Genomic DNA, 17,166 nt, shown 5'->3' on the forward strand with positions numbered 1-17,166 from the left:
TTAGGTTTCTCCTTTATTAGGGTTTCTTTTTTAGTGTTGACGGACGATGCACACCTCTCAATCTTAAATGCAAGCAAAAACTCCGCCACGTGTATTTACGGACACGTCTCAGGCTTTGTTTCCGCTTGCCGGAAACATCGTACGTGCATTTTGAAAGCTCGCTTGATGCAATAAAGATCTTCATCAACCCATTAAGGCCCATTTGGCGCGTCGAGTCGCCAGGTTTACATTCTTTCAGTTTTAGGCCTGACAAAGCCGATGAAAATCCTGTTACGTATGCCCCGTCCGTCACTAATTCGTCATTTGGAAGGTTGCGTTTAAGCGCCTAGGTAAACAGATACTTTACCCTATAAAAAAAAAGGAAAAGGAATGTGCAAGGATCAAGGCTCACTCGTCGATCGACAACCGTCCGTGCTTAGTTTACCTTATCCTAATCTTAACGGCTATCCTGAGCGCAGAGGAATTTAAGCGAAAAAGGGAAATCGTGGAGTTCGCAGGACGTAACATTACATATAGGATTCTTATTGTGTCTCTTCACTTGAGTAATCCTAACAGATTATCTGCCATTCCACAATTAACCTGATTAAAGTAAATAAGTAACAGGTTATGGGCCCAGAGCCGAGGCAGGAAAAGTGAAGTCTTGAGGAAAAACCTATACGAGCGTATAGAGATTATATCGTATAGAGGTTATATCGTCGCGTGCTTTACTATTATCGTAATAAGGAAGCGATGGATAGTTTTCAAACACTTTCAAATCCAAAAGTGTGACGGAAAAAATTTCCAGTTATGAAATATCAAATGGAGATAATATTCCGATCACGAGAAGTACATGTTCGAGATTATCCACCGGAACGACACAACGCCCATTGGAAGATGCACAATTACAAGCCGCATGGGATCAACTAAATGCAAAAGGAATGTTGCTGATCATCCTCCGGGATGGAATACGATCAGCTGCAAACGGTTGTAAGTTGCAAAACAGCATCGGAAATGTGGAATCGCTTAAAAACCATGCATGAACAGAGGTCAGTAGTAAACAAATTGCAACTCAAACAACAATTTTTTAAACTATAAAATGTCAGAAACTGATACGGTTGCTCAACACTTGAGTAAAATTAATTCCCTAGCTCAGGCACTCGGTGATATAGGAGAGCAGGTCACAGAAGTGGACAAAATAGCGAAAGCACTTGGAAGTTTACCTATGAAGTACAATGGTTTCATTACAGCGTGGGATTCTTATGATGAAGGCAAGCAGACGTATGATAATTTAGTTGCACGACTGTTAAAAGAAGAAAAGCGTCTAAGCGAATCAGAAGATATGGCGGTAGCGTTTGCATAACTGAATACAGGTAGAGGAAATGGATTCTCTTTTATCCAATGGAACTTAGTCACTGGTCCCCGCTACCAAAAGGTCGTAAAGTACTAGACTGTAAGTGGGTATATAAAATTAAACGCAAAACGAATGGTTCAATTGAAAGGTATAAAGCTCGATTATGTGCAAGAGGTTTCTTACAAGTAAAAGGTATAGATTTTCATGATACTTTCTCACCCGTGATAAGATATGATTTGATTAGAGTATTATTAGCGATAGCTACGATATATAATATGGATATACAACAATTTGATGTAAAAATCTGCCTTTCTGCACGGAGAGTTAACCGAGAAAATATTCATGAAACAGCCGGAAGGTTTTAACACGAATCCTAATCTATGTTGTAAATTACATAAGAGTATATATGGACTTAAACAATCGTCACGTCGGTGGAACGATAAATTTAAAGAATTCTTGAAGTTTTTTAAGTTTAGCCAGTTAGAATCCGATAAATGTGTTTTCCTAGCAATTATCAAGGGAAAAGTAGTATTTCTCGCACTTTATGTTGACAATGGTCTTTGTTCTATGCAGAAGGACAGAAACTATTAATGATATACTAGCAGCACTTGATTCAGAGTTTAATATCACACGAAGTAACCCAGATTGTTTTGTTGGTCTAGAAATTAAAGAGATCGCGAAAAAGGAAAAACTTTCATTTGTCAGAGTAGTTACATTACTAGATTATTACAGAAGTTTTACATGGATGAATGTAAATTAGTTACAACGCCAGCAGAATCAAACATAATGTTAAGTATTAACGATTGCCCGGCCACAGAGTTAGAAAAACAAGAAATGCATAAAATTCCATATTGCGAATTAGTAGGTAGTCTAATGTTTGCTGCGATTGTTTCACGATCTGATATAATGTTCGCAGTTAGTCAAGCCAGTCGATTTTTGAATAATCCAGGTATAAAGCATTGGCAAGCAGCTAAACGAATTTTGCGTTATTTACACGGAACTAAGGAATTAGGAATAACATATAGCGGCAACTCTGATACTCTTAAAATGTATTCTGATGCAGATTTTGCGAACGATAAGGATACCCGCAGATCAACATCTGGTTATATTAGTATTCTAGCAGGTGGTCCGATCACGTGGTCCTCTCGACAGCAAAAATGTGTTGCTCGTTCTACTACAGAAGCGGAGTATATTGCTGCTTCTGATGTAGCACAAGAGATAGTATAGCTACGTACCTTACTCCAAGAACTAACTACAAAGACATTTACTACGTTTACGCGAGCGTTACTTCTGTAGTAACTATGATAATTCACCCGTTTACGCGGAGTAAATTATCGTAAGTTACTACAAAATCCCGTTTACGCGAAGGAAAATCCCGTTTACGCGAAGGAATTATCGTAAGTTACTACAGAAGTAACGCTCGCGTAAACGTAGTAATTACCACCTACACAATTACATATAGACAATCAAAGCGCTATAAAACTAACGAAAAACATTGAGTTTCATAAATTAACCAAACACATTGATATTAAGTATCATTATATACGCGAATGCATTGAAAGTAATATATTAGAACCAGTACATGTTCAGTAAAATGAGCAGTTAGCTGATTTCTTTACAAAACCGTTGTCAAAAGGAAAGTTTTCGAATAATCTAAGTTTATTATCTATTAAGAATGCAATGTAAAGAACGGCAAACCGGTATACAAACAAAAAGAAGGTAGGAATGTTACATATTTACATATTTACATATTTACATATATATATATTATTTTGTTTGTCAATCAGCTCACGTTAAGAGCGATATCATATTCAGTTTTAGTTTATGGTCCATGTCGGACTGTCTAGTTCTTTTTTCGTTCATGTTCTTCCTTCTTCCGTTTTCGGTTCCGTCAATTCTACGCACGCTGTTACATACACGAGATTAAAGCCACATATTAAATATAGGATTCTTGTGTCTCTTCACTTGAGTAATCCTAATAGATTATCTGCCATTCCACAATTAACCTGATTAAGGTAAATAATTAACATATAGTACTATAACTTACTCCGTGAACATATATGCACACACATACATAAAGAAAATAGATTTTTTTAGATTTATGTTTCTTTAAATTTGATTCCTAATTATTTGTCAACTTTGATTCGATTCATTAAATAAATTCTTTATTTTGTCAGGTAGCGTTTTTAGGCGTTCTCATATTGTTAACATTATTATACTAATATTATATTACGTTAAATATACGAATTTTATATTAATCACAGGCCCACAAAAAAAAGAAAAGTTGTCTGCGCCATGGACTAGACTATGATATTCTCATGTATTTTCGCCTGCTGAAACCGAATATGACCTCAGTTTTGCCCCTACACGTCAGGATTTTTTTCTACAGCCAAAAACACCTTGAAAAATTCATTAAACCTTGAACCAGCAAACTTTATATTTCTATAACCCCGTTATCTTTAAACAGCAAACCCCATAACCCATAACCCCATAACCCACAACTCCATAATTCCATAACCCCATAAACCTGTTAATCTAGCAGACTCCCAATAACCACATGACCCGGAGGAGGAGAGAGCCAAAACAGCAGGCTCCCAAAAACCACATGACCCTGGGAGTTATGCGGACAGAAGGAAGGATATACAATAACATACATAATATAACTTTATAAATTCATAACTCTGGAATTTTTGATTTTCAAGAGCCATGGATATATTGAAAAAACCCATACGTTAGAGATCCTGTTCCGATCGCAGGTGAGTCCGCCGTCCTAGGGGTGATAACCCTCATACCTCCCTAGGTCTAAGTATGAGGGCTTTCCGACTTTGACGAGGACAAAGTCAACTCGTTGTCAGACACATTACGGCTTCATTCTCACACCCTAACGCCCCCCTGCAAGGCAGCGCGCCTTCGCCGGCTTCGTTACCTCAGAGGATCGGAAAATGGATCATTCTACACATCCTTGATTGAGGCAGTTGTCACCATCTCCAGCATCCTCTGAGGCAGCAGGATTTTCAATTCCAATAACGGAATCAGAGATTCCGTTATCAGAAGAAGAAACATATCGTTTGGATTCTTAGGGTGCCGCCCCATGGGGCTAACCAATCAGAATGATTCCGAGATTCCGTTTTCCGAAATTCCGTCCTGCATGGGACGGCACCCTTACACATTCAGGCACAATGTAACTATGGGATAGCCACATATATATAAATTTGATGGTACTCCGTGGACATGATTCGGGACTTCTGATTCGAATGAGTGGAACTCATCATTTTGTTTGTATATCCCTCGTTCTGTCCCAGGGTTATGGTGTTATAGGGTCATGAGGTTATGGGGCTTGCAGGTATAGGGTTCCAGGGTTACGGGATTAGTATGAAAGGTTATGGCATTCTTAGTTTGGTTGTTTGGAGTTGAGTCAGCTACGGAGTTTGATGTTAAGTTGTGAGATCTATGATTTAATGGATTTTTCAAGGTGTTTTTGGTTGTAGAGAAAAATCCTGACGTGTAGGGGCAAAACTGAAGTCATATTCGGTTTCAGCAGGCGAAAATACATGAGAATATCATAGTCTAGTCCATGGCGCAGACAACTTTTCAATTATTGTACATTAATTGTAATTGCGTTATTATTTTTAATATTTACCGGTTATTATCATTACACGATTTTTGAACACTATAAAGATATGTTATATAGGAGTATAAGCAACAAGGAAGCGTCAGAGTCAAAGGATCGCCACTATATAACTGTCCCCAGTAGGGAAAACTAAAACTTATAGGAGGGACAACTAAAAATTATAGTACAACTGTGATAACTGCAACTATTGTAAGATTATATTTACTAATACTATAGCAATAATAGCTATAAAATAGTAACCCCTACCATATAATTATTTTACTATTGCAATTATAGTCGCAAATACCGAAAATTTTTCTCTCACTGTACATGACTTTTCGTTTGAGTTTTATCCAATCTATCTTCACCTTTTGGTTGATCAGTGACTTGTCGGATATCCTGTATATACAGGATGTTCGATTGATGTATGTCATAAAAAAATCGCATATTTACATAAAACACTGATTGTGAGTCGAAAAGTCCTTTACAGTTTTTGGATATCTTTAATATTAAGCGAATATTTCAAGTTAAAGTTTGAGTAGTTTTTCAAATCAAGCGCTATGATTTACGCGCCACGCGCTCGGTAGTTTGATTAAAAACGGGACCACAGATTGCCCTACTTACCCCATGCGTGCGTATTTGTGTAGAGTTTGCTTTATTAAAAAAAATCTAAACGTATAACAAAATTTATTCTCTATCCCAGGTAGCAGAGTGACGTATTAATAACTTCTTAATGACGTCTCTAACGTTAATAAAACGTCATTAAAACATCTTTAGACGTCATCCTGTTACCTAGGGTATCACAGTTTATTAACACATTTTAAGCAGTGTTCTTTTGGCTTCGAAATTATACACAAGTATTCAATCTTGAGATTTCGAGGCAATGTCTTTCTTATTTACGGAATATGCAGATATACACCTTATTTATAGGTACTTGATTTGAGAAATTATTCAAATTTCAACTTGCAATATCTCGCTTAATATTAAAGATATCCAAAAACTATAAAAGACTTTTTGACTCAGTTTTTTATGTAAAATATACGATTTTTTTAATGACATACATCAATCGAACACCCTGTATATGTATACAGTTATATGTATATGTATATTAGTCTTTCGACTTTTGCATGAGTAATAGGTAGATTTTACTAAAAAATCCACAAGCGGTTCTTCAGTTGTCAGGACCAATGTTCGCGATGGTCGGCAGATATTAGGATCTGGATATACAAATAGATTAAGTTGACGAATCCTGATGTCTTCGATAGTCCCATTAACTTCGAGAGCTGTTATATCTTCGAGGGGCAATCTATAGTAAAAGGAACAGAAGTGCTCTCCATTCACTGCAATCTGAAATGTAAAAGTGGCGCGATTAGCGTCTAGAAAATATTAGTTGTCGTTGCAATTAACGTAATGTTTCCAACAAAGAAGATGTTATTCATAAGAATTTAAGAAACGTCTACACATGTTTTATGTATTTATTTATTTATTTATTTATAAATAGGAAGTTTAGGCACGTATACTTATCATTAATGTTTATGTATTTATGTATATAAATATATATACCAGCAGATAATATCGAGAATATAAAATGCAATGCAAAAAAAAAGAGAAAATAAAATAAAGAAAGAAGATAAAACAAATATAATAATTATTGACAATATTAAATTAATTTGCGTTTAATTGTATGCTAAGTAGAGCAAGCTGATTTTATTACATGTAGATATAATATTATATAGATATAGAGATATTGTATTTTAGAAAAGGAGATATAATTTGCACATTGTTGGTACCCGGGAAAAAAAGATTATATATAATTATATATAAATATATATGATTATATATAATGCAATTATATATGAATTTTGTCTCTATATGATCATATATAATTATATATAATCATATATAATCATATATAATCATATATGAACATATATAATAATATTATATATGTAAATATATATAATCATATATGACCATATATAGTCAATAGGGGAGACCGGGGCTAAACAGTCCGTTTTTTTCGGTGCCGATTTTTAACAACAAAATAAATAATTGTAGTTAAAAGTGGTATACCACTGTAAAGAGTGAACCTTTAGCTACAAAATTTATATAGGAAATTTTTGTCTACGTCGCTTTGTTTAACCGGTATAGAGCAATAACGACAACGGTGGAAAAATTGAAATCTCAAAAATGCCGGGGTATAACAGTCTGCACTGTATTTTCAATACGTATACGTACATCTAATTCTAAAAAATAATAGAATACATGCAATAATTGTTTTTTAAGAGAAAAATATAAAAATTTATTTAAAATTTTTATGCAACCCGAGAAAAAATAATTTTGACTAATCATATATAATTGTATATGATTATGTATAGAATCATAAATGAATATATATGGGTATATTTATGATCATGTATATTTACATCTTGCTCCTTGTATGATTATATATGGATCCATATATGATTAGATCTGACCATTCCTATGCTGATATGACTAATATATTCTAATTCGTATAAGTAGGTACAGATTCATATATGATTAGACCTAATCAAGCCTGACTCATACCAGACTGTATATGAATTAATATATGACTATATTTAAATCTATGTATGATTCTATCTAATCATGACTGGCTAATATGAACTCGCACCTGACTATATGTAAATTTATATATAACTAGATATATATCTATATATAATTGTGCGTATTTAGATCTGACCATTTCTATGCTGATATGACTAATATATTCTAATTCGTATGAGTAGGTACAGATTCATATATGATTAGACCTAATCAAGCCTGACTCATACCTGACTGTATATATGAATTCATGTATGACTATATAATATATATATCTTCAGGGTATCATGTACATATATCACATCTATATTTATATATATATTCAATAAACAACGAAGTTATATATATTATATACGAAAAAATAAAAACACTTTTACTATATATAAAATTGGTCCAATTAGCTATACGATAAGCCTATTATAGTTAGAACTTGATCCGTTCCATGCCGTACAGTTTTTCAAATTGTTTTACAAATAATTTAAGTAAAATATCTGATTGTTTAAGATCAAACTGTGTAATTTGATTTTGAAGTAAATTAAACAATGCTATAACTAACATCATCCAGTGCTGAAAATATTCATTAGGCAAATGATCAATAAGAGCTATAAGAGAATAAAATAACAAAAAATTGTAATTTTCGGATGCATTATGAAATTGATAATATGTTAAAGGTCTTGGTAATCGACAAAATGATTGAAGTGGTCGTATACTTGTGATAAAATTATCAATATCTTTACTCTTTTTTTTTTATATTCCAAGGACCTTTTTTATCAAACCACAATTTAATAAGTTGTTTTACTATCCCAAGAAGAACCGAGTGCATGAACCCAGGTAAAACACATGTTTCAATATCAATCAGCGGCACACAAAACAATCTACTACTACGGAAAAAACTACGGAAAAATATAATTTTTAATCCAATTATTTGTTACATTTTTGTGGAATTAAATTATATTGTTAGATAACTATACAGTATCTATGTCTGACACCTTCCGTACATCTGCTAACAATAAGTGTAACATATGTAGTACAATACGAAACGTCTTTATTAATTAACGTTGTAGCACAGTACGTAAGGTGACTGACTCAAGATCCAGGGGTTCCAGGTTCAAATCCAGCGGTGGTCAGCAAATTTTTCAAGTACAATATAAATTTAATTAATTAAGCTTGCACATAATAAAGATTTTCGGCAATAAAATAATGTTTAACGAAAAAAATTAATTTTATATTTTTATATTTTAATGGTCAAATATGAATAGATATGACCGTCTATATGATTTTGTATGAGCATGCATGGTCAGACCTGGCCAATTTTCGGATCTGATCATATAAACAATAATGTATGATCATATATAATTAGTCAAAATTATTTTTTCTCGGGAAAACATTATTAAAAAATAGTTACGAGGGTTCCTCTTTCCGCAGAAGTCACTCGCCCGACTTGTTTCACTCTTCGACGTCCGATGACTCTATTCGGTGTCTGAACGGTTGTAATTCCCGTCTTATTCATATTCCATATGCAGTGAGCCCGAAAATGCCTTGGAAATGCACCCGAACTGCTTACTGACCGATTAGCCCCAAACACAAGTTTCAGGTTTGATCGCCCACGAAATATTAGACATCAACGATAATGAAAAAACTACACTGGATTCGTGTTCAGCATGCATTACTCTTTAAAATCATTGTTAGCCCCGGTCTCCCCTACATATTAAAAAAGAACGGTTAACTTCGATAATAAAGCATTGATAAATTAAGATGTATATTTTTTCAAAAACTGTAGAATCAAAAGTGAAATGATTTATTCCATATATTATAACTTGGCACTGCTTGACGTGAGACAGTGCCGTGTTTCTTGATACCGTTTTTATACCACTGTTCGTCAAATTTTAAATACGAGAAACGAATCCTATCGAATGCCATCTATTGGATAATCCGAATTTAAAGTTTATATATGATTATATATAATCATATATAATCTACATAGATAAATGCTTCTTATATATAATTTATATATAAATTATATGAACTCATATATAATCATGTCAAATTGTATATGAAACATTTATATACCCGGGAAAAAAAGATTATATGTAATTATATATCTATCTATATAAAGGAAGATGTCCTGACTGACTCACTGACTCACTCACTCATCAACGCCCAGCCCAAACCCCTGAACCGAATTTTTACCAAAAGTATATGAAATAGGGGTAGAATTTTCCGGGGAGTGCCACTATGTGTATGGTTTTTTGTTACCGATTTTCTGGAAACCGGTTTTTCTAATTTTTCTAATTTTTCGGGAAATAATTCACCGAATCTCAAAGAATTACAGATCAAATTTTTACCAAAAGTATGTGAAATAGGGGTAGAATTTTCCGGGGAGTGCCACTATGTGTATAGTTTTTTGTTACTGATTTTTTGGAAACCGGTTTTTTTAATTTTTCGGGAAATAATTGATCAAATTTTAAAGAATTGCATATAAAACAGGGGTAGAATTTCCCGGGGAGTGTTATAAACTGTATAGTTTTTTGTTACCGATCTTTTTGGGAACCGGTATCTTTTTGGAAATCGGTTACGAAATTTTTCCAATTTTTTTAGGAAATAATTGAGTGAATCTCAAAGAATTGTATACGACGGAATTGAATTTCAGTCGATAAAAAAGTAATATTTTTCAATTTATAACATTTTAGAGAGGGAGAGAGAGATTGATTGATTGATTGATTGGTTTTATTTAAGCCATAGTCAAGACTTTAGGCTATTAGTGAATTAACAAATATATATCTAAATGTAATATCAAACAAAAATAATAAAAACAAAAATAATAAGAAAATAATAAGAAAAGTAAATAAACATATGCGAGACGCAGTGTAATCGCTACCGATATGCATTTAACAGTAAATAAAATTTGAAAATGTTGGCGAGCGAGTGATATGCATATGGCAGCGACCGAAGACATGTGAATGCACTCTCTCATGAGGCGAGCAAAAATGATTAGTGTAAAAACAAGGATGAAAAGTATAACATAATAACATATAGCCGATCTGAATAATATTCGCTGTAAAACTAAGAACTAACTCAAATATGTAATGAAATTAGAATATGATAAAGCGCAAGTAATATATATAAAACTAAAAACTAAGGACTAAAAACTAAGGCGCAGCGCAATTTACAAACTAATGAGTTAGTTTGCCGATCGACCAATAAAATATGTACATATACAGTACGCAATATAGCAAACAAAAGAAACAGAATCGTAAGACTACAATAACATGACCCAGAACCAAAAAATGGTTCAGTACGCGACTAGATTAACAATCAGATGACGCGACTTAAAGTAATTTGGCACGCGACTAGATTTGATATTAGTGTCATGTTCCAACGCCTGACGGCTCCGAGGTAGAAGGATGCACGGAATTAGACTCGAGAGAAAAGAGATGGTTGTAAAGCTTACGTTTAAATACAGTGACGGTTGAAGAGGACACGATCTCAGTAGGAAGAGAGTTCCATAGATAGATTCCAGCTAAATGGAAGGACCTATGATAAGTTTCAGTCCTGTGGATAGGAATTTGATACGCATGTTCAAGAGCAAACCGCGACGAACATCTAATTGAGGAATCAGGCTTAGCGAAGATTTCGGAGAGGTAACTGGGAAACATACCGCGGGATATCTTGTACATTTCGATTCCCAGAAAGTACAGACGTCTGTTTCTTACGGACAACCACCTCAATTGATGACGAAAAGGCGTGATGTGTTCGTCGCGTTTTAAATTGAATATAAAGCGAATTGCACAGTTGATAAGAGTTTGCAATCTACCGTTGAGCTCATCAGTGACATCGTTATACACAAGAGAACAGTAATCCAACAGAGGCCAGATCAAAGCAGTCACAAGTTTTACCCGTAGCTGAAGTGACAAGGAGTTCTTGTGGAACTTGAGCTTGTATAGCGTGAAGTGCACTCTCTTTGAAATATGGGAGACATGACTAGCCCAAGAGAGGTCAGACCTCATTATGACACCCAAGTTACGCGCTTCGGTAACATAAGGAATCGAAGCACCATCAACAGAAATGAGGGGAAGGTCATTAAGATCGATTTGCTTGACATAATTTCTGCTGCCAAGTATTAAGACCTTGGATTTATTTAAATTGAGAGTCAGTCCATTTGTAGCAGCAAATTCGAAGACTGCACTCACATCGTGCGCCACAAGTTGAAGCCCAGCATTTAATTGAGAAAAGAGACACCTGCGATAGATTTGAGTGTCATCGGCGAATATCAAGTGCTCTGTAAATCTTAAGAACTCACCGATATCGTTAATGAAAAGTGAAAAAAGGAGAGGTCCCAAGACGGATCCCTGCGGAACACCAGCAGTGACAGATAGCCACTCAGAGAAAACACCTTCTAAATCTACAACAGCCTGGAGACGACCAGTGAGGTACGAAAAAATTAGTTTAATAGCGAGATCAGAAAAGCCCCATTTCCTGAGCTTGGTCAAAAGCAAAGGATGAGAGACAGTGTCGAAGGCTTTACTGAAATCGAAGAGAACAAGTATCAGTATCTCACCTACGTCGACACCACTCCTGATATCATGAGCTAGTCGTAAGAGGGCAGACTGGGTCGAATAACCCTTACGGTATCCAGACTGCCTAGCATCAAGGATGTTATGCAAATTGATGAAGTCAACGATTTGACGATGAATAATTTTTTCGAATAGTTTCGAAAAAGAGAGTTCACACAGGTTGGCTATAGGTCTTGTGTCTGAAGGAGAGATGGGTGACTTAACTTTGGATAGTGGACGTACTATAGCATGTTTCCAAGGAGATGGAAAATGGCCTGAGCTGAGACAACAATTGAAAAATGTGGTCAGGAGATTACCAATATGAGGCAGGGCCAAGGCGATGGCGAATAGTGGTAACTGATCAGGGCCGGAAGCAAAAGAAAGAGAGGAAGGTGAAGCTATTACAGAGCGCAGGTCATCAAAGGATATTTGGGAAAAATGAAATTGCGGTTCGCCGGGCACTATGGATAAGATATCAGAAAATTGGAAATGTGTACAAGAAAGATAACAGTTTGAAATAGAAGCATAATGAGCATTCAAAAGATCACGCGAAAAAAAGTTAAAGGGTGAAGAACGAGGTGATTCGATAAGACCAAGATTGGCAAGTTCGCGCCACATCTTGGACGGATCAGAAATTTTATTTAGTCTATCTGTGTGATACTGTTCTCTGGCTCGTCTAAGATCACGCGTAAGATTGTTTCTGAAAAGCCTATAAATGTGAAAGTCAAGGATGTCACCAGATCTACGCGCGATGTTGAAGAGCCGGTTGCGGTGTCTAATTTTGAGAGTCAGAGCCTCAGTCAACCAAGGCGCAGACGGACGGGTCACTCTAAAGGTATGAATTGGAGCATATAGATTCAGACAGGCAGTGATGTCGTTAGTTATGGTGTTGAGAAAATGGTCAAGGTCAGAATCACTGAGCCTCATCGAACCGAAATCACACGGAAAAGATGAGGATAGCATGGAGGTGAGAGTGCAAGTAAACGCTTGCTCGTCGAATTCCTTATAGCAGCGCCGAACGAGAGTACGACTACTGAAGGACGGCACTTCAAAAGAATAAGTCAATTCGATGAGATCATGACCGTTGATGAAGGGAGCGTCAGACTTACGAAATGATATCACTTTGTTCGTGCTGTCGACTATGAAGACGTCCAACCAAGAATGGGAAGAACTTGTGGGTTGCGGCGGAAGAAGAGAGAGGGAGAAAGAGAGAGGGAGAGGGAGAGAGAGAGAGAGAGAGAGAGAGAGAGAGAGAGGAGAGAGAGGGAGAGAGGGAGAGAGAGGGAGAGAGAGGGAGAGAGAGAGGGAGAGAGAGAGGGAGAGAGAGAGGGAGAGAGAGGAGGAGAGAGGAGAGAGAGAGAGGAGAGAGAGAGAGAGAGGGAGAGAGAGAGGGAAGAGAGGAGAGAGAGGAAGAGAGAGAGAGAGGGAGGAGAGAAGGAGAGAGAGAGAGAGAGAGAGAGAGAGAGAGAGAGAGAGAGAGAGAGATGAGAGAGAGAGAGAGAGAGAGAGAGAGAGAGAGAGAGAGAGAGAGATGAGAGAGGAGAGAGAGAGAGAGAGAGAGAGAGAGAGAGAGAGAGAGAGAGAGAGAGAGAGGGGAGAGAGAGAGAGAGAGAGAGAGAGAGAGAGAGAGAGAGAGAGAGAGAGAGAGAGAGAGAGAGAGAGAGAGAGAGAGAGAGAGAGAGAGAGAGAGAGAGAGAGAGAGAGAGAGAGAGAGAGAGAGAGAGAGAGAGAGAGAGAGAGAGAGAGAGAGAGAGAGAGAGAGAGAGAGAGAGAGAGAGAGAGAGACTATTTGCGGGTCTTATTACATATGTCCTCCGGGGCGAAGCCCGGGTAACCAGCTAGTAATTATATATAAATATATATAATTATATGTGATTATATATGAAATTTGGTGCTTTATATAAAATTATATATGGGTCCATATATCATTATATATGGGCATATATAATTCCAAATATAACTAGATATGAACAATAGATCATATATGCACTCATGTATGGATACATATAAGATTCATATGGAAGTATATATAACTCTATATGATTATATATAATTTTATGTAGCGTTATATATAAAAAGCAAAATTTCCGTACTTATATATGATATCATATATGATTATATATGATTATATATAATTATACAAGCGATTAAAATATATTTAAATATATATAAATGTTTCAAGCTAGTTATATATAATTATATAAATTTATATATTTTAGGATTTACTTATTTAAAAAAATTCTATATTCATTTATATAAAAATATATTAATATATATAATTATATAAAATTTTATATAATTTTATATAAGAATCTAGATATAATTATATTAAATTATATAAAAGAATACATATTTATATATAATTATGCATAATTTTATATGTTTTTATATAGTTATATATAATTTTTTTTCCCAGGCGGGTATATTTAAATATATTTTAATCGCTTGTATAATTATATATAATCATATATAATCATATATGATATTATATATAAGTACGGAAATTTTGCTTTTTATATATAACGCTACATGAAATTATATATAATCATATAGGGTTATATATACTTCCATATGAATCTTATATGTATCCATACATGAGTGCATATATGATCTATTGTTCATATCTAGTTATATTTGGAATTATATATGTCCATATATAATGATATATGGACCCATATATAATTTTATATAAAGCACCAAATTTCATATATAATCACATATAATCATATATATTTATATATAATTATATATAATTATATATAATCTTTTTTCCCCGGGTGCTCACAAGGAAATCTACGGAAGTGTTCACGTCCGATTTTGATGAGCTTTTAAGGGGATCCTGCAGCCGTATGATTTACCGATATTATCGTTTTTCGATGGATCTTTTAATTGGCTTTATAGAATTGCAAAAATCTTTTACAGAATTAAAGTCCGCACAAAAATCTAGGGTAACAAACGCGATTTTATATCAAAAACACCAAAAAATTAAAAATATTACTTATTTGGGCACATACAGCTGTCACCTGACGACAATATTTGCTTAAAACAAAAATTCTGCAGTTTATACATACATAATGTTTATCATCTGCCCTTGGGAAAACATGTAGGAATAATATCGGGCAAGTAGAAGTAAGATTCAATGCGTACAAAAAAAGATCCATCGAAAAATTATTTTAGTAATGCAAATACGGATGCAGAATGACAAGAAGAGCAGCAACAGTAGTTGCCGAATCTTGCGAGAGATGGCGAGCAATCAAACAAGGACAGATGTCATTTCGTTAGACAAAGACAGATATAGGGAGAACAAAATTAGAAAGGTTGACATTATCGACATCGAGGAAGTTCGCCTGTCACTGCAGGATCCCCTTAATGTGTTTTTTTGTAGACAAAAATAAGGGACATGTATTTTTTTATACGTGCCCATACGCGTGTTTAGGGGGTAAAACACCCCTTCGAAAAAAATCAGTTTTTCTCTTTTGGGTCGAATATCTCCAAAACTATAAAAGATAGAAAAATTTTCCAAAACGGAAATTAAATGCCTTGAAAAGTACTTTGAAACAATAACAAATTTTTTTTAATTTTTTTATTTTTAAAAATACCTCACCACTAAACATTTTTTTCAAAATTAAAAAATTTTTTTATTACTAAATAAAAGATTATTTTTTTATGAATTTAACTATATATGATAAAGTTATGTTACGCAAAACCATTTTCGAGAAATAATTACAAACGCCTCTGTACACACGCTATACATGTCTGCCCATGCGCTCGCTTCTTCACGCAACACGTTTAGTTCACATCTTCTCGTAATAGAAGATAATAAATACGATAGCAAATTTGGAGGACATTCTATGTAATCACGGAAGTTTTTATCGTGTGCTAGACATAACAATTGAATCATAGGTAAGATATAAAAGTCAAATGTAAATAATGTAAATCAAATCATGCATGCGCGAAATAACGCATAAGCGGCAAATCAAATATATATATTTCTAATTTAAGACGCCACAAGATGAATTATATAGTCGCATAGAATGTAAAATGTTACTTTGCGTTAGTTTTATTCGTATTATTGTGTACTATTAATCGCTGCAATTTTGTAGGTATGTATGTATTGATATTCTGAAAATGTCTATTAATGTTTTCATTTCTCTTACAATTTTACTGTTATATAGTTTTTAAAAATCACAATTATATGATAAAAATTTTTATTTTTCACTGCGAAGAAACATTTTGTGGTATGTACTTCGTGAAAACTAACTTTTGTGGAAAAAACAGGAGACGTCGTTTATACATCTTTATTTACACATAGGTAGTACATACATCTTGTGAAGAACAAAAGAAGGTACCAAATACGATATAGATATGTTTGCAATAGATTGAAATAAAATGTTTGTTTGAATGCTATAATATAATATAATGTTAATACAATAAGTACCTATAAAAAAACGTTACTATTCTTTAAGGGAATCCTATAGCGAAAGCCGAACTTCCTCGATGTCGATAATGTCAACATTTCTAATTCCGTTTTAATTCGTCTTCTATCACAGATAGCAAAGCGTGTCTGAGCAAAATCGCGCAGATTGCTTATGATGCTGGCAACTTGCCGTACATTTGCTTCAATTGATTTAGAGTAATTTAATATTTGAAGCAACACGCAGACAACAGTGGATATATGTATTGCCAGCAATTTGTCGGCAAGAGAACAGCATCAAATTTACTTCGCGTTGCTAGCAATATGTCGCATTTGTCGGCAAGTTAATGCCTTCACAAGATAACAATTTTATGTAGCAACTTGCCAGCAACTTGTTGGCAACTTATGCTGCGGTCTAAAATCGTCTGATTCAAAATTTGAGCTGTTGCTGTCATGTTGCTGTAATAATTCATGAATCACACAATGCTGTCATATAATTGTTAGCAACGCGAAGTAAATTTGATGCTGCTCTTTTGCCGACAAACTGCTGGCAATACATATATCCAATGTTGCCTGCGTGTTGCTTCAAATATTAAATTACTCGAAATCAATTGAAGCAAATGTACGGCAAGTTGCCAGCATCATAAGCAATCACAGGTTTGCGCGATTTTGTTCA

At 34.6% G+C, this 17,166-nt stretch overlaps 1 protein-coding gene across 3 annotated transcripts in view; it reads right to left on the minus strand.

Moving 5' to 3' along the window:
• Positions 1-5,398: 5,398 nt before the first annotated feature.
• LOC139777305 (galectin-7) overlaps positions 5,399-17,166 on the minus strand; it is a 275,279-nt gene continuing 263,511 nt past the window's right edge. For 2 of the 3 annotated variants that reach the window (XR_011719313.1, XR_011719319.1), the window contains one exon: positions 6,150-6,287. Coding sequence is in view for 1 of the 3 variants with exons in the window: in XM_071714642.1 (XP_071570743.1) it covers positions 6,003-6,287 (285 nt within the window). In the remaining 2 variants the exon portion in view is untranslated. Of the gene's footprint in view, positions 6,288-17,166 lie in introns of all 3 variants that reach the window. The other variant, XM_071714642.1, reaches the window with a different exon arrangement.

Source organism: Temnothorax nylanderi, unplaced genomic scaffold, assembly GCF_030848795.1.
Source record: "Temnothorax nylanderi isolate EJ_2023f unplaced genomic scaffold, tnyl_v1.0 TNYL_tig0144_pilon, whole genome shotgun sequence".
Classification (NCBI taxonomy): domain Eukaryota; kingdom Metazoa; phylum Arthropoda; class Insecta; order Hymenoptera; family Formicidae; genus Temnothorax; species Temnothorax nylanderi.